Source organism: Lynx canadensis, chromosome Y (genome assembly GCF_007474595.2).
Source record: "Lynx canadensis isolate LIC74 chromosome Y, mLynCan4.pri.v2, whole genome shotgun sequence".
NCBI lineage: Eukaryota > Metazoa > Chordata > Mammalia > Carnivora > Felidae > Lynx > Lynx canadensis.
The window spans coordinates 859373-885394 of record NC_050200.1 but is presented as its reverse complement, the minus strand read 5'-3'; the positions used below and the strand labels follow the sequence as shown (position 1 = coordinate 885394).

The following is a 26022-nucleotide window of genomic DNA, read 5'->3' as shown; positions in this document are numbered from 1 at the left end:
CCATCAGTTAAGCGTCCAACTTCAGCTCAGGTTATGATCTTTCGGTTTGTGGGTTCAAGCCCTGCACCAGGCTCTGTGCATCAGCTCAGAGCCTGGAGGCTGCTTCAGATTCTGTGTCTCCCTCTCTCTGTCTGCCCCTCCCCCACTCATGCTTGGTGGGTGTCTCTCTCATTCTCTCTCTCAAAAATAAATACACGTTAAATAAAAAATTAGAAGCTTTAGTGTCTTAAAACAATTTAAAGACTCTGCTTCTGCATGAATCAAGTTAAAGGCCTCCCCACCCCCTCACCCCGCTTCTGAAGATTTTAAAATCTGGTTGTCACTTCCTCTAAGTAGACGTACACTCCATTCCTTCACATTCATTGCTTGCAGTTCTTCTTTGGCTCATCCACTGATCTTCTCTTGTCCTTTCTTTCAGTTGGCCTGTTCTCTCCTCACACCCTCCTGCTACTGTTATGCTTAGGCATGTCTGCTCTGCCTCTGGAGACAAGGTAGACACACTACAGGAACTTTCTCAGAGATGCTGCAGTAGATAATCTTTTGAGAGGTGCTCCTCTCCCTCAATCACTGTTAACAGGGTCACCACTTCACAGGTCTGTGGGACTTCTCACGGACCCTAACTACTTCCACTTCTCTTTCCCCTCCCCATACACAAACCCCTCTGAAAGGATTGCTCTGATCTCCCCATTTATTCAACTGTTCTAGGTTTCACCCTTGGAGGCTCCTTCACAGTGTCTTTGTTTTGTTTTTTTTATTAAGCATTTACTTATGTGTAGAATTAGAAGATGCTCCAGGCTCTTCTTGTATATTCTCTGCCCTGGTAGTAGAATCAGCCATTACTCCGGGGAGCCCTGGTTCCTATTATTAAAGAACAGTCCTATTATCATAGAAACCCAATCTTAGTGTTCCAAACCGGGCACCAGGTGTGCACACAGTTACTAGGGTGTCCTTGCTTCTAGGCCCTCTCAGCCTGCACAAGGAAAGTTGAGTGTTCTACAAACCTGTGCAGATACATTGCTATAGAGATCTCTATATATCTTCTGCATATGTATGAAGCTAAACCTGAGTTCACAGTGAGGGGTCTAATAAATTCACTACCACCATTATTACAGCCTCCTCCCCTACCCAACTGTAAAATTGCACTCTAACAGGGAGAAACTTGGTTCTCACCCTCTACTCTCCGTTGCATTAGTTGTCCAAATCCAGTATCCATGTACAATGGCTTCAGAGCGGTTAACCAGTACTCCCATGAGACCCAGCTATCACTCCACATGCAGTGTCTATATACAGTTTCATTTGCCTTTAGTCATAGAATCTTCATTTCCAATGTCAGTGAGCTCAGCATTATTTCTTCCCCATCCCCTCCAGGGGGGTTAGGACAGACCATTTTGTCACTGTCTGCAATCCATCCTGGGGGTACCTGACCTCCTAAATTTGCATACATTAAGCTTCACCTTTCGTGCTAGTAAGTTCTACAGGCTCTGACCACTATTGTATCTGGTTGCTATAGATCTTACCACTGTCACAGGAAACACACTCACCTAAGAAATGTCCTGTGCTTTACCTATTCAACCCTTCCACACACCTCCCATCCCTCTAAATCCCTGGCAAGCACCGATCCACTCAGCAGTTCTATGCTTTTCCCTTTTTCAGAAAATCATATATATGGAATCATACGGTATGTACCCTTTACAGACTGGCCCCTTTCACTAACAAAATGCGTTTAAAGGTAGTTTGTTTTTGCATGGATTAACAGTGCAAAATACCGTCATCAAAATACTCATTAGTATTCCCTTGTCTGGATGCACCTCAGTTTCTTTATCCACCCCTCTTAGTGACATTGTGACTGCTCCCCATTTCTGGCCATCACTATCAAGTACCACAAACATTCCTATTCGGGGATCTACGTGGACCTAAGTTTTCAAGTCAGTTGGGTAAATACCTAGGAGCATCACTGTTGGATGGGAAGAGTATGCTTAGCTTTGGGAGAAAATACCCATCTGTCAGAGTGGTTATACCATTTCTTAAGATCCCTTCAGGCCCCAAGTTTCCTTCCCACAGAGTTAAGCTACAGATACCCACTATATACCTGAGGCCCGTGCTATCCAGTATGACCACTATTCACGTGTGGCTACTGCAATTTAACAGTTCGTTAGCCACACTAGCCACATTTCAAACCTTCAACAGCTACACATGGCTAGCTGTATCAGATGCACAGGGATAGTCATGCACTACCATATCAGATGGCACAGGGATAGCCATTCCCATGACTACAGAAAATTTACACGGAACAGTTCTGCCTTGGCATACAGAATACAGGATCACTTACCATACTCAACTTCAGTATGGATGCCCTACTTCGCAGGCACTCTAGAAGGTCTTGTGATCTGATTCACTCATCCTCTGTTGACATCACTCCCAAGAGACTAGGCAATTCAGTCACAGACTAATAGTTGGCAGAAGGTAAATACTCAAATGTTTGCCGAATGCGAAGTTTGAAAAGAACACCCGACTGGGGATGATAGCAATGCCGGCGACAGACAAAACCCAGGGGCACACCAACACGAAAGGGCCGTTACATAACGTTACGGGTTATTCAAAAGACCTAAAGAATATGTATTACAGGCAAGTTACCAGCTGAAGTTCATGCTACAAAGTCTGTAGGCAAGTCCAGCCCACAGTCTGTACCCGTGGCAGTTATAGAATGGCCTCTAGGATGGTTCTTATCAAGGCCAAAACTAAAACAATTTACCAGGCTCACAGCAACACTTAATAAAAAATATTTATGTAACACTTATTACTAACCAGTTATTTCACTCTTTAAGCAAATATTAATAATCTTTAAGTTGTACTTTATACATTTGTCCTTTATAAAGGGGGAGATCTAGGATACAAAGATACCTAGAGCCTTAACATTGTTAGTTTGTGTGTGTGGAAATGTTTCCAACAGTCGGTATCTTTACGAAAAGTAACTTTCAAATCATTTGTTGGGTTCTATAGTGGTAGTGGTTTCTTTTTTGAGTATCTAAGAGCAATTAAGATGACTGAAATTTGGAGAAGTGATCTACATTTGTCAAAACAGATGAATCATTTTATTTATTTAAAAGCTTAGGTATCAGAGCACCTGGCTGGATCAGTTGGTAGGAGTGTGCCACTCCCCATGTCAGGGTTTTAAGTTTGAGCCCTGTGTTACCTGTACAGATTACTTAAAAAAAATAAAATCTTAAAAAAAAAAAAAGGTAAGGTATTGTCACAGCATAGAAAATCAAATTCTAATTAGATTCCCTACTCTTACCCCTCAAGATTATTACGTTCAGAGTTTTACAGTAAAAACTGTTGCTATTTTCAACATATGTGAAGGCTCCTACCTGTTTTGTTTTCATTATCAAATCCTGAAATCTGTTAAAAGAAAATATTTTACCTTTATTCAATGGTTCAGTTATAATTAACAGACCAAAGCAGGTTATAAAAACTAAACAATCCTACCAGTGATTTGTAGAGACTGGATTCAGGGTTGATTTTGAGGAGTTGTAATAGATTTTGTATAGTAAATGCCTTAAGGGAAAAAAATTAAGTAGACAGATTTTTACATTGATGTTTAAATGATAAATTATGATGTCCATAAAGTATAAGAATCATTCTAACAATGTAAAATTGAAGTATTTCCTTATACTACTGATAACAAACATATTCAAGTCACAAGGATAAAATATTTTTCCCAATCACAGAATTAACCTCCAAATATTCATATCAAAGATAATGGGTCTTATAGAAATGGTTAATGCCTTACAGATTACAAACACTCAAATCTGACAAACCAATGAATACATCTGTGAATTCCAGGGTTTATTTAAAATGCAATTTCAATTGCAATAAAGTTTTTAAAATACTACTGCTTCAAAATATAAAGTTTCACTGTCTTTACAATAATGACTAACAAAAGCATAACTAAAATAGTTTTAAACAAACAGTTTGGGTAGTTATTCTTAATCTGTATTTCTACTACGATACGTATCATTTACTAGGACTTCCCTCAGAACACTGATATGGTTTTCCTTTAAGGAAAATATTCTGCACAGCATTTTATAATAAAAACCTTTAAGTGTATGAGCAGGATTAAGTATTGTTGGAACAGCTATGTAATTGACTGTTACTCAGACAATAAGCAAAATTGTGACATGTAATTAGAAACTTAAGGGCACCCAACTGGCTCAGTCAGTAGAACATGTAATTCTTGTTCTTGGGATCATGAGTTCAAGCCCCACGTTAGGCACAGAGCTTACTTTAAACAAAAAACAGTGGCACCTGAGTGGCTCAGTTGATTTAGCATTAGACTTCAACTCATGTCATGATGTCATGCTTCATGCATTTGAGCCCCGTGTCAGGCTTTGTGCTCACACCACAGAGCCTGCATGGGATTCTCTGTCTTCCTCTCTCTCTGCCTCCTCCCCTGCCTGTGCTCTCTCTCAAAAATAAACTTTAAATAAAAAATAACAACAACAACAAAAAACTTAAAAAACTGACACACCAAATAAGAATTCCTAATGTTAATAAAATTTGGTCATTAATGAATACAGCATATTTAAAATTTCTGATACTAATACTGTACTTATTTTGTTCAAACCTCTGAATATAAACTTTTGGACAATTATAAACAAGGTAAAGAGTAAAAACACAGAGAAAACACCAAGAGTCAAACTATGGACTTCAGCGGAGAAGATGTGACCATGTAGGTCCCATTGTGGAAATGCATGTAATAAAATATGTCACTAGTAGGGGAGGCTGTGCAGGTGTGGAAGCAGGGAGCACATGGAGTATTTTCCTTTCTGCTCAATTTTGCTCTGAACCTCAACCACTCTAAAAAATTAGTCTATTAAAAAAATAGGCAGATTGCTTAAAATAATCAAGCATGACTAGATTTCTCTACCATTCCCATTGAACCGAAAGTAATTAGGAAAGTGGTAAAAATAGGTGTTTTAGTATTTGAGCATTCCACAGGTTTTTAAAAATGATTGTATCCTTCACTACTCTAGTGTAATCCCAGGGAACATAAATATCTGAAGAGACTTTAACTTAGTAAAAAGAGCACACTTCAGAGATCTAGGTTTACTGCTCTTCACCCATATTTACAAATCATGTGACCTTGAGCAAAATATGTCACCTCTCCAGAGGATGGTTCCTCCTCCACAACGCAAAGGACACCAGCTGTGTTGCCAGTTTGGTGACAAGCTTCCAACAGTCAACGTAAATGGCAACTCTGCATCTTAGCAGACTACATGGATTGGGAAACTAATTTAGCTCCAAAACATTTAGTGACTCTGCACATCATGATTTTACCCAAGACTAATGGAGCCTCCATGGAATTGGTAAACCATCAAGTTTAGTACTCCTTTGTTCCATTACAGAACAAACATAGGATGGGAACTCAAAGATGAAGGAGAAATGGACCTAGCTAGCCAAGGAACACTCAGCTATTATGCAGCACTTACTATTACCTACAAAGAAACTGTTAACAGAAAACTCAAAAACAGAAGAGTAAACACTTTACCTTTTCTTTGGCCAAACGAGTTTCCAGAAAGAAAACAGAAAGTGAATACTCATAGCCACAGCTCTTCATGTGATCTGCCACTAGAGCGTTGGAAACACCTGTTAGAAGGGCACTCCCTTCCACTGGAACAGACTGGGGTTGCAGCTCTCCGTTCAAGACAGGGTGCATCAATTCATGAATCAGCTGCTTCCGGAGTTGTGTCTAGCTCAAACAACCAAAACCAAACAGGAGGGAAAACGTTTTCAGCAGAATTGCTCCACTGGAGTTGGATTCACCCATGAATTAGAATCCTCATTTCCAGAATGGTTCTAGGTCCAGGACCCAAAGTCAGGAACCTTCCCCTATACGTGGTCTTACCCTGTGACACAAGTAGCCCATGGGGTTCTGGAAAAAGAAACTTGTTTTCACCAGCTTCCGAGCTAAACTGGTGGTTAGCCGCAACACAGGCAGATTCTAACCTCACTTCCCCAGAAGCCCATCTCAGCAGTTTTTAATCAGAATATCAAGTAGAGGAGACAATTCTGCCCATTTCTCACCTCTCTGTGAACTGTTGGAGGGTCTGAAGTGGAATTCCCAAAAGGGAAATCACATATGCAAGAGAAAGGAGTAAACCCAAAAACTTTTTAAGATGTTCTTTCACATATAGTATTTACATCTCAAGACACTGAAGTACAGTAATTTTCTCACATTTTCTAAGCAAGAAAATTATAGTTCAAAGTAGTTCATTTTCTCAAGGTTTTAACACTAACATTATTCATTTGGGTTTTAACAAAATTACCTAAATTATTCAGACTACTGGGTGTTTACTGGGTGATATTCTGCATATCATCTGGAAACACACAATTGGGCTGAGTTTAATAGTACGTTGCCTAGGGCACCTGGGTGGCTCAGTCAGTTGAGCATCTGACATCAGCTCAGGTCATGATCTCACAGTTCATGGGTTTGAGCCCCATGTCGGGCTCTGTGCTGACAGCTCAGAGCCTGGAGCCTGTTTTGGATTCTGTGTCTCCCTGTCTCTCTGCCCTTCTCCCCACCCTCTCTCAAAAATAAATAAATATTAAAAAAAAAAAAGAGTACACCACATAGACTCATGGGGTTCAGCACGAAGTATTTATCTAATGAATTCATATTAACAGAATACAAGAAACAAACAGAGTACTGGTACTTCTTTTATCCTTCAGCTCGAGGGTAGAGCAGTAAATCATTACCAGTACAGAACAGGACTATAGAAGTCCCACCATAAAACAAGACACTTATACTCAACAGAATATACATGCCCTGCCTCATCTAGTACAACTCAGTAATGGAGACAGAACGAGAGAAATTATAGCATTCTCCACCAGTAAAATTTAGAGGTGATTTAATTAGATTTATAACACACTGAATAACATATTTAGATCCGACTTATTCTGATGTTTCCTCCCTAGTCTAGCTTGTGAGATACAAGTTTTGACAAAAAGACCAGACCACCAGTTTAATATACTGATTTGCATGTACACTCTAAGTAGAAGTTCTATTAAGGGTGAACAAAAACTGAATTTCCTATTTCTCAGAGAAATGAAAGCATACATCCACATAAAAACTTGTAAATATTAATAGCAACTTTATTAATTACAGTCCCAAACTGCAAACAATCCAAAGTCCACCACTGGGTGAATGGATTAAAAGGAAACATAAACGTCAAAACATAGAGAACTTCCAAAAACACACCGAGTTAAAGTGATACAAAAGATGGCCCCATGTATACACAGTTGTTGCAAACCATCCTGACAGAGCAGATTAGCAGTCACCTGGGGATCAGAGGTGGAAGGAAGGATTGCACTGCAGAGGGAAATGAAATTTTTAGGACGATGGAACCATAATAACATATCTTGGTTGTAGGGTGGTTTCATAGATGTTATGTATTCTTTCCAAACTCATTAAGCTGTAAATTTTTAGTAACTGTCATTTATTGTACATAAAAGTATGTCATAATAAAATTGATTTAAAAATTGAAAAAAAATAGGTCCGGCTTAATAAAATGATTTAGCGTAAAATTTAGAGAAGGGACAGAAGGAGAAAGTAAAATAAGGATAGAAAAAAAAAAGAAAGGGCATTACAGATGAATCCTCAGCTCAACAAACACAAAAGCATGCCATCCAGCACTTGCTGGAAGGAATCACAAAACTGGCTGGGGGCTCTCCAGCAGCCAATGCCAAGAGGAAAATCCATTCAGAATTAATGTTCCTACAAATCAAGTAGGTACAATTATTGTGAAGAGACTTGTGAATCCTCCATTCATCTCTCTTAGAAGTTAACAGAGTAGACTCAAAGTAAGGAAAAAGATTTGATAATCGCTAAGAGATCTGACTTTGTACTTCAGTGCAAATACAATTTCTTTTCAAACACCTCAATGGAATGTGAATTAGGCCACTAAAAAATTCAAAAGATTTTAAGAATTAAAACCCACTCAGGCCACAGTCATTGAACTGAGAAAATAAAAATGAGCTCAAATTTAGGAAGTAAAAATCTGTCTTGCCATTGGTTAGGCTGGAATAACAGAACCAAAAGACAGCTGCAAGAAAAGAAACACTATTTCTCCAGCAGATACACTACATTTGTAAAGTGAACAAGGCTAGCATAATCCTGATACCAATCCCAAACCAGGACAGCTTAAAAAGGGTAAGTATAGATCAGTATCAATTGTAACTGCAAATATGAAATAAAACACCCTCAAATTGAATCCAGAAGTACACTAAACGAAAATATGCCATGGCCAGAAATCCAAGGACCATTCCACATTAGAAAGCGTATTAATGCCTTGTATACAATAATTAATTCCAAGTGGGTTAAAGATTTAACTGTAAAAAAATAAATAAAGCCTTTTAAAAAACTTAATGAAAAGTGAATATTCATTCTTTTAATGGAAAAGAACTGAGAACAATCAGCAAAAAAAATTTATCAATAGATTTGGCCACATTTAAAAACGTAACATTTGGGGCGCCTGGGTGGCGCAGTCGGTTAAGCGTCCGACTTCAGCCAGGTCACGATCTCGCGGTCCGTGAGTTCGAGCCCCGCGTCGGGCTCTGGGCTGATGGCTCAGAGCCTGGAGCCTGTTTCAGATTCTGTGTCTCCCTCTCTCTCTGCCCCTCCCCCGTTCATGCTCTGTCTCTCTCTGTCCCAAAAATAAATAAACGTTGAAAAAAAAAAATTAAAAACGTAACATCAGGATTTTTAGAACCAGATTAAACTTGAACACCGAGATAAAGTATCACTGCAAAAATCGAACAGAGGTTGTTTCTACTAAAAGACCTCTTATTTATTAAGAAAACATCGCTGGGGGTGGGGGGTGATGGGCAAGGAACATGAGTTGCCAACTCACAGAAAACACATGAATACCCAGAAATATGTGCAACCTCATTAACAATCAAAAGAATATTAAGATGAGGATTTTCTGGGGCGCTTTGGTGGCTCAGGCGATTGGGCGTCTGACTCTGGTTCAGGTCATGATCTTCCTTTCTCAGGTTTGAGCCCCAAATCCGGCTCTGTGCTGAAGGCTCAGAGCCTGGAGCCTGTTTTGGATTCTGTTTCCCTCTCTTTCTGCCCCCCTCCCGCTGATGTTCTTTCTCTCAAAAATAAATATACGTTAAAAAAAGTTTTTAAAAAATAGGGTTTTCTAATGCTTAAAAAATGTCATAACATTGGAGAGATAAGCATTATCAAATTGCTGGTGGAATATATACTATTACAATCTTTCTAGAACAAGACCCATATACCAAGAGCCTTAAAAACGGTCATGCTTTTGGGTCAGTAATGCCACTTAACCTATCCTTGGCAAAAAACGAGACATAAAATTGAAGGAATGTGTATAGACCTGGGTATAATGTAAATTTTCAACAGGGGCCTACTATTGTTACACATTCACAGACAAGCCTGGTGTCACTGAAAATAAGGATTTCAGGGACTTTAAAGGATACAGAAATATGTTCACCATATGATATTGAAAGGGAGGGGTGCCTGGCTGGCTCAATCAGAGGGTGGGACTCTGGTTTGTGGGTCTGAACCCTGCAAGGGATATGGAGATTACTTAAAAATAAAATCTTAAAAGAAAAAAAAAAAGATACACAATTGCGAATTAGTTGTTGTACTACAGATGACATTTCTCCATGTCTTTTTTTTCTCCATGTTTTTTTTTTTTAATTTTTCAGATGAAATGTTTAAATTACCAAAACAAAGAGGGAGGAAATTTTTTAAAAAGATCACTTTTCCTTAATTTGACATTTTCAATATAAAATACGCTTTTGAAATGTATACAATAATTAAAACATGAGCTAATCCTACTCCTTGCTGTTCATACAATGTGTACTAATATTTGCTGCCCAAATATTGATACATTTCAATCCATTTTAAGGAAGAAATTTCTTATTCCCCAAATTATTCTATGGTAAGGAGTACACTTAATGTTTCCTGTATGGTGTCAATATCCCTCATTCAAGAGTGAGTACTATTACAAAACCACTTATTATTAATTCAGGACATGCAAGCTAGGTTTATAAACCAATTCCAACTTTACTAAAATGTGTTCATTTTATAAAGTTACCCGTACTACCTTAATATCAGTCTGTTAAACCTATTATTTGAATATGCTCTTTTAAGACGACTCAAACTCTAAACTATTTTCAAGACTTCTGTTCCAGAACAAAGAGTTTTACAGGAGCAGAAAAATGTAATTCACCAATACAATCTATGTCCTATTTTTAAGACCCAATATCTGGATGTATTTAAATGGGAACTACCTGCTACAGATTACACTTGGAAAAGTTATGTGACAGACATGCCTAAAAGGGATACCTTGAGCGTGTCCAGTACACCCCGATCCTTAAACATCTGGTATAGCTTTTTTCGCAGTTCATCCTGACTCAACACGTCAGATGTGGGGGGCATGGCGAACTGGAAGAAAGAATGGTTATGGGTTATCTGGCGTATGAATTTCTGAGAACAGACAAGTGGCCTCCCGAAAAATCCTAAGAGGACAAGCGGGTAGGAGGGGGAATGAAAGGAGCTATAAGGAAAGCAAACAAGAGACCCCTTTTCCGCCGGTCCCGAGGAGGAGGCAGTGTATGTACCTGAAACATCAGGTGCCGGCTTCGCCCGAACCCCCGCCCCTCCGCCCGTGCTGTCTCGGCCCGAGTTGACAGCCAGCCCCAGCTGCAGGCTCAGGACGAGGGGAATCCCTGCCTTCTGAGCCCATTCCCTGCCTGGAGGGGGCAGCCAAGAAGAACAAGACAGCTGAACTTTTTACTTTGCTTTCGACTCTAAACCAGCAGAGACGCACTTCCTCTCTCCCCGGTTCTCACGGGTGGGCGGGGTCGCGGTCCACGCGTGACTTTCCCACGCAACTGGAGGGCGGGGACCGGTAGTGAGGCTACGAGAGAAAACAAGGTACGACGGGAGTTCGTGGAGCCCAGCGCTGATCCCACCCCTCCCGGACGCCGCCAGACCAAACGGCAGTTACCGGGTGAATCAAGGAGCACGCGTTTTGCCGCGCGCTCCTCTGCCCGGAAGCTCCTCCGACTTCTCGTGAGAGCTCAGCGGCGAGTCTCGCGAGGATTTCCCAGGGCGTTCCCAAAGATGCTGCAGGGCACTGACGGGTGTGTAGCGGGAGCTGAGGTGGCGTTTCCGTAGTCGGCTTCGCCGGGTGGGTAGGAGATGGAACAGGTAGGTGCCGGAGCTCCAAAGGACGTTTCGGGTCCCGCGTGACGCGGGTCTTGGCCCAGTGTCTTCACCCCGCGCGGGGGTGGGCAGCCGGGACGGATCTGGTCAGCCCTGGGTCGGCTGAGTTTATCACAGGCCACCCGGCCAGGGCATATCGCGTTTAGGCCGGCAGGCGTCGGCCAGCTCAGGAGCTTGGCTTTGTCTTGCCTTTCACTAGGTTCATTCAGCAAACCGGGTTTTGTTTTGTTGTTAACGATACGGTTGTCATTTGGAGCTGGAAAATTAATCGTGGGCACTGTCCTGTTAAAGGAAGAGTTTAGTCCTCTCACCGGCAGCGTGGTATCTCTATTTTAATTGTTAGGAATTGCTCAGTAACATTGATCCAAAGGAGTTTCTACGTGACCTCAAAGGAGCAGCCCAAGGCTCGGCTCTGGAGCTATTTGGAAGGTCTGTCTAGTCCAGAGTTAAATACGTGGCACTCAAGTAGGGTACTGCCCTTTCCCAAACCCACAGAAGATATGGATCATTGATTACAGCTGTCTCTCCTGCTAGAGCTTTCTTGTCTCCATGTTAAATCAGCACCAGGTCCTGGCAGTCACTACTGGTTAATGAGAACCAGCTCACCAATAGTGACCCATTTGCCATCCCTAGTCGAATCTCTTTTCTTTTAGAGAGCATGTATTATATTTGATGGTAAGATCCTGCTGTTTCTCACTCCCCACCCCCAGAAAGTTCTTCCCCTCCCCACCTCAGCTTAAATATCCTTAGTTCCTTCACTAGCTCTTTTTTCCAGAGCATTTCCTTCCAACACAGTTCAGAAATATTTTTATTTTTTCATTTATTTATTTATTTATTTATTTATTTATTTATTTATTTATTTATTTATTTATTTATTTCTTATTTATTTATGGAGAGAGAATCCCTAGCAGGCTCCACACTGTCAGCACAGACCCTGATGTGAACTCATGAAACCATGAGATCATGACGTGAGCCAAAATCAAAAGTTGGAGGTTTAGCTGACTGGGCCACCTGGCAGCCTCTAAAAAGTTTTTTTAATTAAAAAAATCATGCTCTTTGGGGCACCAGGGTAGCAGGTTATCATCTCAGAGTCATGAGGTGGAGCCCCACACCAGAGGTCAGGCTCTGCACAGGGCAAGTGGCCTGCTTAAGATTCTCTCTGTGCCCTTCCTCTGTGCACAGGCACATTGTCAAAAAAAAAAAAGGTTGAAAATCATGCTCTTTGAGAAAATTGGAGTTCAGCAGATCTGTGTCTTCTGTTATTATGTGCCAGGTGACCTTTCTCCCCTGGTTTTTCCTGATTGTAGTGTAAGGTGGCATTTGTTTTTCTTCTTTGACACATTTCCATTCATTTTGCACTTTTGCACTTCTAATGCTAGCCTCACAGATTTGTGGTATCATTTTTATGTTTATAAAAAAGGGTTGGAGGCCACTAACTAGGAAGGTTTAAATAATCTCTACACCTAGTGTTGTACTTGAACTCACATCCCTGAGATCAAGAGTTGTTTGCTGCTCCAACCAAGCCAGCCAGGCACCCCATTCATGCCCTAGTTCTTACATCATGTATACACCCTGTCTCAGTTCAGGGTAGTCCAGAGCTTTTTGTTATCACTACGTTAATTTTAGTTGTCCGTCTCAAAAGCAGCTCAGGTCACCATAGCCATCAGTGACAGCTGCTGTTTTTACCCCCGGTGAGAGTCCAGTCTCTGGTCATGGAGGGTTTCTTCACAAGTGTCTCAACTTCAGCTTCACACAAAGGTGCAAAAATCATTTGACCAGACTTCGGTTAGGCCTCTAGGCCATGAAGGCCTCAGCACTAGAACTTTAAGAAGGTTCCTTTCTGCATTGAGTCTAGTTAATCCCAGCCTGCCTCTTGTTCTTGTGTTTTAGCTTTACCTGACCCCATCTCAGCTGTTGCCCCCATCCACGCAGTTCCCCTCTGCAGGCGTGGAGCCCTTACTATGTGCCAGGCTCTGCTGCAAGCATGAGGGATGTGTGCTGGGAGACAAAAACAGCCTCTGTTCTCTAGATTATCATCCCCAAGTTGCCCCAAGTAGCTTCCCCTTGAGGCACCCCAGTCCCCCGGTCTCCCATTCCCCTCCTTTGGGCCTTTCCCACAGTTCTTTGAAAGCTTTGTCCCATGGTAAACGAACTCCCTTTGTCCTCAGTCTCCCTATAGAGACTTTCTTGCTAGCACTTTGAGTATTTTCTTTTTTCTCATTCCTGCAGGCTTTTCAGCCTTGACATTTGTTTTCTGCTACCAAACAAATCCTCACCAGTTGAGCGGCTTAAACAACGTGAATTTATTCTCTTACAGTTCCGTAGCAGCATAGAAGTCCAGCATAGGCCTCCCTAGGCTGGAATCTAGGTATTCTCAAGGCTGTGCTCCCCTCTGGAGGCTGGCAGGAAGTGTGGCTCTCTTTGTGCTTTCCAACTTCTTGAGGCCGCACGTGTTCTTTGGCTCCTGGCTCTTTCTTCCATCTTCAGCCACGCCAGCGTGGCGTCTTTGTGACCTTCCTTCTGACCTTTCTCATGGGCCTCTCTCTTCCACTTTTAAAGATCATTTTAGTTATATTGGGTGCACCTGGCTCATCCAGGATCCTTTCCCGATCTTGAAATCAGCTGACGAGCGCCCTCAGTTCCACCTGCAGCTTTCATTCCCCTCTGCCCATACATTAGCACTCACAAGTTTTTGAGATTAGGATATAGAAACCGTAGGGCATGCTGTTCTGACTACCACCACGTGTTCAGAATTGATGTGTTGTTTCATCCCTCGTTTTTCCCTTTCTTATTTCCTTTCTTGGCAAATAGACTCATCTTGATATTCTGCTTGATCATCTCAGTCAGGCATTTGGAAACATCCTTGATTCTTGCTGCTTCCTCAGTTCCCCAGTTTAATCCATTGCCAAGTTGTGTGTAGCCTTTCCTCCATACCTCGAGACCTAGTCGTCCTTGAGATGCTTGAAGGGCCCCTGTTTTGGGTGATGGGAAAATCGAGCAGACACCCACACACACACAGCCAGTTGCTTTATTTGTATTACATACTGTAGTTCTAAGTAATACTTGCTTTGTGGATGGAGGGAAGGTGGAAGAGGTTGCAAAGCTTAAAAAAAGTTTCAAATCACTGTTCTAGAGCTACACTGTCCAATACAGTAGCCACTAACCACATGCGGCTATTTAAATTAATTAAAATTAAATGAAGTTCCAGATTCAGTCTTGCAGACACAGTAGCCACCAGCGGCTACCACATCGGACGGTGCAGATATAGAACATCCACCTCCCCTACCAGAAACTTGAGTGTATCAGACAGCACAGACTTCTAAAGTGCATCTCCCTTTGCCTACCACCTGAGCATGATAAGCCTCAAATATTAAAGGAGTAACCTTCCAGCTTTCCCTGTAGAATCCAGTAGTTACAGTACTCCTTCAGTTGCTGTGAAATCAGATTCTTGGCAGTTCAAGTTCTGCCCAGCAGGACGGTTTGCAACATAACCTTTATGTGGTTATGGTTCCTTCGGTCCCCTTTCTGTTTATCCTCACCCTGTACGGACACTCTGCAGGTATAGGAATGAGGCTTAGCTTCCTTCTATGTGTATAGTGTGCTGCTGCTGCTTAAGTGTTTGTAGTGAAGAAATTAAGCACTTCCCTTGGCACACTCTAGCCGTGAAACCTATTGCAATTAATGAGATCATTGTCGACTTTGTTGACATTTCCAGCTCCCATCCCCCTTCCCCTTGAGAATTTCTTTCTTTTGAGAATCAGTGCTGATTCTCCTGGTTCTACATAGCTTTTATAGCATTACTGCTTGTGTTTGTTACTGTTACTGTTTGGGTCTTTTTCTCATCTTCCCACTAAGACTTTTTCTGTAAAGGGTCAGATGCTCTCTGTCGCACCTGTCCCACTGTGCCATTCAGTTGTCCAAAGGCAGCCTTAGACCATAATAAAAGGATGGACAAGGCTAGATTTGGCATGCAGGCTGCGGTGTACCAACTCCTGCCCCATTGAAATCCCATTGACCTCAGTGTGCCAAAAGAAAGTTCCATCTGCCTTGTCTTCCACTCATGGGCCTTCCAAGTCCAGAGGTAAAAGTGCCAGCTGTGCTTTGATTTCCTTAACAAAAGGTTGTGCTCATTAGGAAATATGTTTCAGATGTTCTGTATGAATGAGCAGAACTCTCAGTGTGGCTCAATTAGCCCTAGGCTCTGACATTTGTCCATGAGACTCTACTCTCAGGTAACCAGATTGCTGCTCCAGGTGGAGGCCGTGTCAGCACACCTCCCTGTGCATATGCTCCTCCATGTTGTTCTAGATCACATTTGCTGAGCATCTCCCATGAGCCAGACATTGTGCCCGATACTTCACATGCATTAGGTTGTGTAATCCTCAAGGTCTGTTTAAGGGACCTATTATCGTTCTGTCTCTCCCACCAGGAGGAAACAGACGTTGGGAATTTAAGGACACATTATTATTATTATTTATGGTCACATTATTAAGTGGCAGAGCTAGACCTGAATCTAGTTTTGTCTGATTCCAAAGACCCTGTGCTAAAAGTACATACAGAAATCCTTCCACCCATCTGTCCATCTGTGCAGATTTTGATTGTGCTAAAAGCCACAGAAGCATGGATCCTCCCCTGCAACTGCTTCCCCCCACATTCTCTTCATTTTATTTCTTCAGCAAACCTGTTAACCCTAGTTCTAAGACTTCTTAATGTCTCAGATGTCTTTCTTTTTGGATTATGATTTCTTTCATCTTTTCTAGAATATAAAACTGTGTCTTCATTTCTTATTTTTTTTTTAAAGATTTTATTTTTAAGTTATCTCTATACTCAACCTGGGGCTTGAACTCCCAACTGCAACATCAGGAGTTGCACACTCCATGGACTGAGCCAGCCAGGGGCCACATGTCTTCCTTTCTTCTGAATATTGCAGGAGGAGGCATAACCTAGGCTCTTGCATTTACAGACTTAGATTTGTAGCATACATACTTCAGATAAGAAGAGGACAAAATCACCCTTTATTCATTTCTCCCATTGTTAGTGTTAATAATGCTAACTGGTCCATTCCAAGTTTGGCTCACCTTACTCTGAATATTCGAAACTTTCAGGTCATGAGGATGTTATTATTATGATTTTGTATTAGAGGTCTTCCAGTTTCCTTATGAAAATTCAAGTACTGGATTCTACAGGACATATCACAGCATGTAATTTGTATAGTCAGAAAGCCAAATGTCTATGGCAGTATACTGGAAAACATGACAAGCTTAGTGTTCTCTTCTACAATGTCAGGTTTAAGTAAAAAATTGAATTTTAGACTTCTTGTTATACATTTTTGGTTTTCAGTATGAAGTACTAAAAATGTGTGTTATTTTCATTTAATTAGGAGTTTTATATTGAAGACAATGTCTGGAAGCATTTACTTTGTAATTTTTGGCCACCACAATAATCCAGTTTTTGAAATGGAGTTTTTGTCAGCTGGAAAAGCAGAATCCAAAGTGCATACGGAACATAAACAATAAAGTGTTGTTATGCTGTTGTAATTGTAAGGTGTGGTGTGATTTTACAGCAGGGGGGAGATCTGAACAGAGGAGGTAGCTGGAATCCGTCACAGTTAAATGAGGCTTGCTCTGCAGTCCCACAGGGTGATAGAAGCCAGCAAGGGACCATCCTCTGAGTCATTTATTCACCCTTAAATCCAACACACACTTGGCACAGACTAGCAGGATGTCCTGGGTCTCTGCTAGGTCCATTAGTAATCTACATAGTAGATCCATTTACACCTGGGAGGGTTGAAGGACCCTTGCCTCCGTGTCCTCCTGCTGCCTCTGAGACTAGAGCAGTTTTCAGTGACCTTCTGCAACACCTACTGACTGGTGCCCACATGCTGTCCTCCCTGGTGATGCCACCCAACTTCCATGTTGCCAGTAATGCCTCCAAAAAAACAAGCTTGGTTCAGAAGGGAACATGTTGCCATTCATAGTAAACCTACAGTCTTGAGAATCCCTGGGTCCCTCTCATCTTTCTGTACTCGTCCATGTTGCTAATAAACTGCTGGCAAGTTATGCTGTGTTTCTCCCAAGTTCCAAAATAAGCTTTCATGGCCTTCAAGACAAGAATTGAATTTTGGAATGAATTGTCATGCATAATGTCCAGTGTATGATGCTTTTTTAACTATTTAAATCTTGCCACTAAAATATGTAGAAATTTGTGTTCTCTGTCAGGTGGTTTGTTGCCCCACTATTTTTCCCACATCCATATGAGTGCATTGCTCATTACAACTTCCTGTTGAAGTGTCTGTAGCAATGGTTGCCGTGTGGCACTCGGCTGCTTACATAGTTTTGTGGCCTTGTGGTAGGCAGAGCATTTTTCTTTTACATTTTTCTTCTAGTCTCGTGATTGATCATCCATGTAAAGTGACGGAAAACACAGCTGTAAGCCAGGCACAAAATAATCTCTTTCCCTAAGGAGTAAATTCGCTTCATCATGGTGATATGCTGAGCTGTGCGACGGGGGGAGGGGGGATTCCAAGGCAACTGGAAGCCCTCCCCCAGCCCAGTCGCAGGAACAGTGTCTACAGCAAGCAGGTAATATTAGGTTGCCTCTCCCAGGTCCCACATAACAGAGCACCACAAACCAGGTGGCCTAGAGTAACAGAAGCTCATGGCCTCACTGGTCTGGAGGCTAGAAGTCTGAGAACAAGGTGTAGGCATGGCCAGCGTCCTCTCAACGTGCTAGGGAAGACCTGTTCCAGGCCTCTGTCCTAGCTTCTGGTAGCTCCTTGGCTTGTGGCAGCAGAACTCTTGTCTTCATATGGCCTTCTCCCTATGTGCTTATCTGTCTCTAAACCCCCTGAGCTGTCTCTAACCTCACCCCACCCTCCCCACCCCCCACTGACCACATCTGCAGTGACTGCCTTTCCAAATATGGCCCACATTCTGAGGTACTGGGGGTGGGGAGGTTAGGACTTCAGCAAAATTTCTTTTTGGAAATAGAGAATTTCACAGGAGTAAAACTATTCCAGGTTGAGAATTCCCACTCTGCACCATGGTGGGACAGTACCACCTCCTCTGGTGATGCCCACAAAAAGGACACTCCACTCTGATAAGACTGTATTCTGCTGCTGAGACAGGTGACTGCTCACAGCCAGGATTGAGCATGGCCTCCTGCCTCTCCCAGGTCCCTTGTCAGGTGAGCTCCATTCACCTAAAAGAGGCCTGTGCTAGGCCTTCAAGAGTGTCACCTCAGCTGTCTCATGTTCCAGTGCAGCCCTATGTCCCCCAACCCCAGCTGACCCTGAGACCCACGCCAAGGTCACTTCTCTGTAGCTCTCCTTCACTTCTTCAGCTCCAGCCTACCTAAACTGCTGTTCTTTATCCATAAAGGACACTTAGGTATTTTTTCATGTCTTCTCTAAAAACGTGAATGTCTTTAAAATAGAATCTTTTTTTTTTTTAACTGACTCTTTCTTCACATTCTTCAGTGGTTACTGAATTTGGTAACTTCCTTCTTGCGAAATTACAAACTTAATCTGTATAGTTTGTTGAGTACATTTCATTTATTAGTTGGCTGTTTCATTTGTTAATTTTTAGATACCAAGTTAAAAATCAGATTGTGATGTGAAAACACTTAAGATCTTTTGTAAATCCCATGACAGAAATAAATGAAGTAAAAGCAGAAAATGCACCCCACCCACCCCTTAGAAAACTGTGCGTAGAATTTACACAATGAAATGGTGGCGTTCTCAATGCTGTCTGGAAATGTTAATATGCTACTATTCACAATGTCGTCTAGGATGATCATCGTCACCTGAACCAGTTCATAGCTCCTGCTGCTCTTGACCTCATAGACGAGAACATGTGGCTGTCGAACAACATGTACTTGAAAACTGGACAAGTTCAATGAGTGGTTTATTTCAACTTTTGTTACTGCAGATCATATCCTTACTTTTTTAACGAAGATCTCTGAAGGTTGGGGTAACAAACCTGAACAACATGGGACCTAAATTCCAGACTATGAGTCTGGGGACTTCAGAGTGTCAGGTGGAAATTGCCATTTAGGGAGCTACTTTTATTTTTTTTTACCAGGAAAAAACCCCACATTTGTGAATGGATAATTTTAAAACCAAGTCTCCTATAAAACTGAGATTAATCTGAACCATAAGGTTGATTTGATTTTATTTTGTAGTTATTTTCTAACTTTAAAAATTTATGTTTTCTTTAAGATAAAACTAACCTAACTTCAGACCCAAGTTATTATTTTTCCATCACAAAATACAATGCATGTGACTAAGTGGAAGGATATCCTATCAGCTGAGTATTTTTTATTTCTAAGATTATTAATTATGGTATGTTCTATTACTTTTCAAATCTGATTGTAGAAAGGGATTGCAACTGTGACTGGAAACTGGCCTGTTGCGGTACCTCCTTGACATAATGTGGTTTTCATCTCAGACTAGCTCTGCCCCTGTCAGAGGTAGTCCTGGTAACTTCCCTATTGAGCACATCTTCCCTGACAGGCTAATATGTACAGGAGAGGACTTGTTATTTTTAAATTGGTTTCAGTTTCCCCCTTTTGGCACATAGTGTTGATTTCATTAGGGAACCCTAAAAAGAGAAGAAAGCAGGTTACATAGGGAAATTTATTCATAATTTTAATCTAAAATGTTCTCTATCTTCTTTACAAGTAAGTTACAATGCAATGACTATAGATCATAAACTGTTGGAAAGTTTACCAAACAGTCGCTCAAGGAGAGTGATGCCACTTGTATTTCTTGAGCCTTAACTAGAAAAAATAAAATACTAATAAGACATTGGTGGTTAAAGTGCACTGCTACCAGTATGTTCCTAGTAATTTATATGTTCTATACTTAAACAGGATTTTTTTGCATATCAGCACCATTAATATTCCTAGTCAGAAATAGCAAATAAGAATATTTAGCCCTCTTAATAAAGATGGACAACATCAAGTGAATTAAGCTATAAAAACTAGTTAACTCCTTTTCCTTATTAGTGATTCCATTTAACAATTTTTTCACCTATATTGTGATATACTCATTACACTCTTTGAGAAACTGATCACTTAGCCACGTGTCAAAGGAAAGTTTTAAAAACCGATGGTTAAAAAAATTACTGCATAAGAGTAACCTAATAGCATTGGGGTATAACTTCTTTTTTTTTTAACTGTGAGCATATGGTAGATTTTAGTTTTATTTAGCCAAAGGGCCTTACAGATTAATCCGTATATTTATAATTAATGTGAGAAGATTAGTATTTCACACACAGGGTGAATCCTGAAAGTTTGTTTAGCTTATATAGGCAACACTTATCGTACCACCGTTAGCTTGCCATAATTACTTCTCAAAACTAAAACCCCAAGACAAAAATTTCCTCAAGGGGACGTTACTGTTTAACAATGGAACATTTTCATGCAGCTTAAAAACGTGATCCTTAGACTTTTGTTTTGGATGTCTTTGATGATTTAATATAAAACATTAAAATGATTTCCTTCTAGAGATCTATGATTTGTCAGACTTTTTACTTTGACAAGCTTACCAATACCTTCTTTCCTAGTTCACAATGAATCCATCTTTTGAACCCCATTTTCCTATTTAATCAAGTGCATTTGACAGAAAAGTTGTTTCTTGGGAAGAAACACCTTTTAACTTGAGTTAAAAATTTTTAACTTGAGAAAAATTTGGATATAAACAATGTCAGTACAATGGGGGATTCCCAGGAATGTGTACATTGTAAGTAACTTGAGTGAATAGCCTGGGAAAGTTTTACCTGTAGCCTAAATTTATGTAAACCTAATGAAATTCCTTAATATTTCAAAACAGAGCATTCAGTTTCTTATGATTATCAATAGATCAGTATTTGCTTGTGAGCAGTGTTATTTATACACTTCTTATAACCTTGAAAATATCTTTATTCTAAAAATTAAGAATAAGATTTTGACTTTACTCATTCAGATAACTTGATTTTGATGTCACAATCCTGAACCAAATGTTGTTCTCAAGATTTGGTAGACACATTTAAAACTCAGTTTCTGCAGTAGGGAATGAAGTTGACAGCCCACGTATGTGGGCTTTAATACATCTAGAGATGTTGTTATGAAACCACATAGGTAGCATGCATAGCACTGCCCAGGAAGCTGAAGCAAACAATTTTTACGGTGCCAAATGGCACATGCCTGCCTCAGTCAAAGACTGGGAATAGTGATTGTGCTATAAATCCAGAAGCCTGGATCCAGGTCTGTAAAATGGGAGGTCAGGATCAAAGGGACAGGTTATGTTCTTATATTGCCTTTCCCTCAGACAGTAAACTAACAAGTGAACTGGTTGATAGACTAGTAAGAAATTACGATTGTCAAATTGTTAACAAACAGGGGCGCCTGGGTGGCGCAGTCGGTTAAGCGTCCGACTTCAGCCAGGTCACGATCTCGCGGTCCGTGAGTTCGAGCCCCGCGTCGGGCTCTGGGCTGCTGGCTCAGAGCCTGGGGCCTGTTTCAGATTCTGTGTCTCCCTCTCTCTCTGCCCCTCCCCCATTCATGCTCTGTCTCTCTCTGTCCCAAAAATAAATAAAATGTTGAAAAAAAAATTTTTTTTTAAATAAAAAAAAAATTGTTAACAAACAAAGTTTGTATTACATTAATGTTTGTGTTGTTTACTTTTTAGGCTGTACACCAAGGGGGAGGGGAGGGCTCTGCTGTGATAAGTGGGATCTTACTGTAAACTGGTAAGTGTCCACTTAAATACAGATACTGTAACCACATTGGTTCTGTCCAGATTGTGAACACCTACAGAATATTGTTCCATCCTGAGTAACTTGGGCAAGTACTTCTGTTTGGTCTCATATCCTTGTGTGAAGCTGGTACCATGATTTTTTACCCCATCTTTTTATTTGGTTTCTTAAATAAAGATGTTTGTCCAAGAGTGTGGAGTCTTGTAAGCACTACTTACCCTGCCACTGCTACTGTTTTGGTCCTCTTTCCCCTAGTGAAAGTTTACAAACTATCTTACCCATTTTATAGAACTCAGATTGCCTCAAACTAGGTGCCATAGCTGTGGGAGCAGAAAGAGGTACTCCCCTGGAAATGCGGAAGTGTGGTCTGCGGTCCTCACCAGAGAGACCCCATCAGAGACGGAGACAGAGAATGGGGACTTGCTGTGTGTAGTTTGCCCCACCCTTAATTAGCAAATAATGCAGGGAACTGCCACAACGCCTTTTCAGCAGGGGGTTGTAGAGCACTTTGTACACCATGGTCCTTTCCTCCATGCTGTGAGGCTGAGATGGGGACAAGGAGCAGAAGCCCTGTGGGAGAGGGTTACTGTAGTCCGGTGTCAGATTGTGTGGCTGTGTCTTTGAAGGAGCTCAAGAGCAACTGTAGCCACAAGCGTGGGAGCGGATGCTACCTCAGGTGTGAGCTGCACTAGGAAAGCACATGGGCCACAAATGGAGAAAAGCAGTGCTGGGCATGTGGATAAGCCAGAACCAGGACTGGGTCACGGGGAAGACCAGTGGCTGATAGGAAAGCTGAAGAGCCAGCAAAACTTAGATGTGGTAGTAGGTGATGTCACTGAAGGTTCAGGAAGACAAGAGCAATGGGATGACAAGAACATGCTAGGCACTCCACTGAGCAGAACTATGTCAGGAGTAGACCTATAATCTATGTTAATGCCCCAAAGAAAACACACAAGTCTGATGTCCTCATTTATTGGGATGCTTCACTGTTGCCCACATTTTCCATGTATGTAGAGAGATGCTTGATGTGCTCTGCTCAGGCTCCACCTGAGTCTGAGAAGTGTTCTTTTACTTCTCCATCATGTCAGCCCTTCCTGGTTGCTGGTCTAATGGCAGTGACTTCTCAGCATCCTCGGACAGTACACAGGACTTTTCTACTTCACATTTCACTGCCCATAAGCCACTGGTATTGTGACAGAACTGGTGTCAGGGTGTTAGTATACAATAGGGGAAAGCTTACGTTTTCACAGAATGTAAAGGTTTTCTCTTAAGACGAGGAACATCCTCGGGGCGCTTGGGTGGCTCAGTCAGCTAAACATCCAACTCTTGATTTCAGCTCACATCATGGTCTCACGGGTTCATGAGTTCAAGCCCCACATCAGGCCCTGTGCTGACAGTGCAGAGCCTGCTTGGGATTCTCTCTTTCTGTCCCTCTCCCACACCCTCAATAATGTTTTAAAATTAGACCATATAATGTCTTAAAACATGACCGTCTAGGATGTTGTAACTTCAACTAGGGAATTTTTCACAGGTGAAAAAAACGTTACTTCGTCCATGGAATTGTACTTTTCCAGCCTCCACACTGCGCACTGTATTTGCTACACCTGCTTCAAATGTCCATTTGCCTATTCTCCAGGTTCCGTGGTGTGCCTTTTTCTTGTACTGACCGGTCTCAAAAACGTCCCATCGGTGGACACAGAAGCGCAGGTGCCCGCCGCCGTGTGGCGAGCAGCGGTACTGCAGCACCGGGGCCCCTCCTCCGGCCCCTCCCCAAACCCGGCCATGTGCACAGTGCCCACGTTTCTCAGGCTTCTGGGGGCTCAGCAGCTGTTACCAACGTCCTGTCCCCCAGCCCCGCCAGGTCCCCGGCTGCTTTGTTCACCAGCTCTTATTGTTTCAATATTGCTCGTCTTTGTTTAGGCAACACTAGCCAATCAAAGGACTTCTTACTTTCTTCAAACAAAAGAATCAGATCTGCAGCTACCATTTGCCCTTTCTTGAAGAGCTTTTAAGTCAGCTCCTTCTATTTCTGTTTGAAGGCGACGTCTTTCTGTCAGGTTTAGTTCCTCCTTTAAGTTGTCACATGTCAGCACTGTGCTTCGTCAGCCAGCCCCCTGGATCCCTTTAAGTCATGGTGTTAAACTGAATAACTCTCCCTTCCCACCTGTCTTTACACCCTGTAGGTCTGATCCCTTGCCCATTTTTTGCTTCCCAGCTCTAGACTCTGACCAACTAATCCCTGAATATTCAGCTGAAAAAAGGTTACTGAAAAGCTGCTTAGTTTTTAAAACACCAGCAAAGTATTAGTTAAATCTGTACAAACATCAAAACTATACGCTACGTAAACACCTACACGTATATATGAGTATTATGGGTTGAATTGTGTCCCCCTCAAAATACATGTGTTGTGACAGAAATCCCTCAGAATGTGACCATATTTGGAGACGGGTGATTAAAGAGGCAATTAAGTTAAAATGAGCCCATTAGGGTGGGCCCTAAATCCAATCTGACTGGGGTCCTTGTAAGAAGGAGGAAACTTGGACAGAGAGACATGGGGTAGGGGGGGAAGGGTACTGAGCACAGAGGAAGGTTATCTGTAAACCAGAGACTCTAGGAGAAACTAAACCTACCAATACCATGATCTTGGACTTGAAGCTCCCAGAACTATGAGAAAAATTCCCATTGTTTAGGCCACCCAGGATGCATTTTGTTATGGCAGCCCCAGCAAACTAATACAATATGCTTTTCTTATATACTAAGTATCAAGCTTGATACCCAAGAAACTGACACATGCCACCTCCAAGGACAGGAACTGGGTGGTGGCAAGGTTAGAGATGTTTGTCCCTTATGCTTTGTGATTTTGAAACCATTATGCCTTATGATTTTGAAACATGTGACTCATCTATTCAAAAAATGAACAAGGGGTCCGTGACGGGCTTAGTTGGTAGAGCATGTGACTCTTGATCTTGGGGTTCTAAGTTCAAGACCCACATTGGGTGTAGAGATGACTTAAAAATAAAATCTTTTTAAAAATGAAGAAAAAACTTACTCCTAATACCCACTATTGAACAAGGTATGTGAAACTGGCACTTTTATATGCTGCTACTAGATATCCATCAATAGAGAACGGTTTGAATACACTGTTAAATATCTGTACAGCTGATAAATGAGCTAGATATACTATAATGGAAATATGTCCACATATATTGAGAGAAAGCAGCAAATCACAAAACCATGGGTTTTAACTGAGAAAAAAAGCAAATCCCTTAGACAAAAAACAAAAGGAAGAATATATCATATACAGTAATTTGTTGATGGTGGATTTCTTTTTTTTTTTTTTTTCCTTTTTTTTTATGGAGGATTAATTTTGGGAGAGGGGAATTTTTTTTTAAGAGCATCTTTTTTTTTTAATGTTTATTTGTTTTTGAGAGAGGAAGAGTGTGAGCAGGGGAGGGACAGAAAGAGAATGGGATACAGAATCCAAAGCGGGCTCCAGGCTCCATGCTGTCAGCACAGAGGCCAACGTGGGGTTCGAACTCATGAACCATGAATTCATGACCTGAGCCTAAATCAGGGCGCTTAACAGACTGGGCCATCTAGGCACCAGGGGTGAGGGTGGGGGAGCATTTTTTATAAGTAAAAAAAACTACAACTGTCTCTTAGCTGAGCAAATGGAGAGATTTAATCCTCTCAAATTCAAAATCTTAAAATGTTTTGCTTAGAGCCAATTTGTTAGGAAATTAGACTTTCAAAAGCTTAGCTTACTGAATGATGATGGTAACGCTTTTTCAGTGGCTCCCAATGAGTAGTGAACGACAGCCCTGCCCAGGCAGGTCCCCTGATGACCCCCAGCGGGTGGAGTTGGCCTCCGGAGGACGGCAGAGGCACAAACGGCGCAGCATATGAACTTTATCCACGGAAGACTGCGAGCCGATCAGTAAGTCCGAGGATGAAAAAATCTCCTTGAGAGCAAATCCCTACACAACGTTCAATGATGGAGAAGGCACTAAATACGCGACCAAACAA

General features: G+C 41.6%; 1 protein-coding gene and 1 pseudogene across 6 annotated transcripts in view; one reads left to right on the top strand and one right to left on the bottom strand.

The window, feature by feature from the left end:
- The window catches only part of LOC115508048 (oral-facial-digital syndrome 1 protein-like), a 36888-nt gene extending 25849 nt beyond the window's left edge, over positions 1–11039 (bottom strand). Inside the window, exons 1-5 of one of the 6 annotated variants that reach the window (XM_032592299.2) lie at positions 10830–11038; positions 10379–10477; positions 5549–5749; positions 3487–3555; positions 3369–3399 (exon numbers count right to left, since the gene is read on the bottom strand). In XM_032592299.2, the coding sequence (XP_032448190.1) occupies positions 3369–3399; positions 3487–3555; positions 5549–5749; positions 10379–10471 (394 nt within the window). In that variant the 5' untranslated portion in view covers positions 10472–10477; positions 10830–11038. Of the gene's footprint in view, positions 1–2329; positions 3327–3368; positions 3400–3486; positions 3556–5548; positions 5750–5905; positions 5960–10378; positions 10478–10829 lie in introns of those variants that run through there. The other 5 variants (XM_032592297.2, XM_032592298.1, XM_032592300.1 and 2 more) reach the window with 5 other exon arrangements.
- LOC115508046 overlaps positions 1–26022 on the top strand; it is a 150046-nt pseudogene that overhangs the window by 112617 nt on the left and 11407 nt on the right.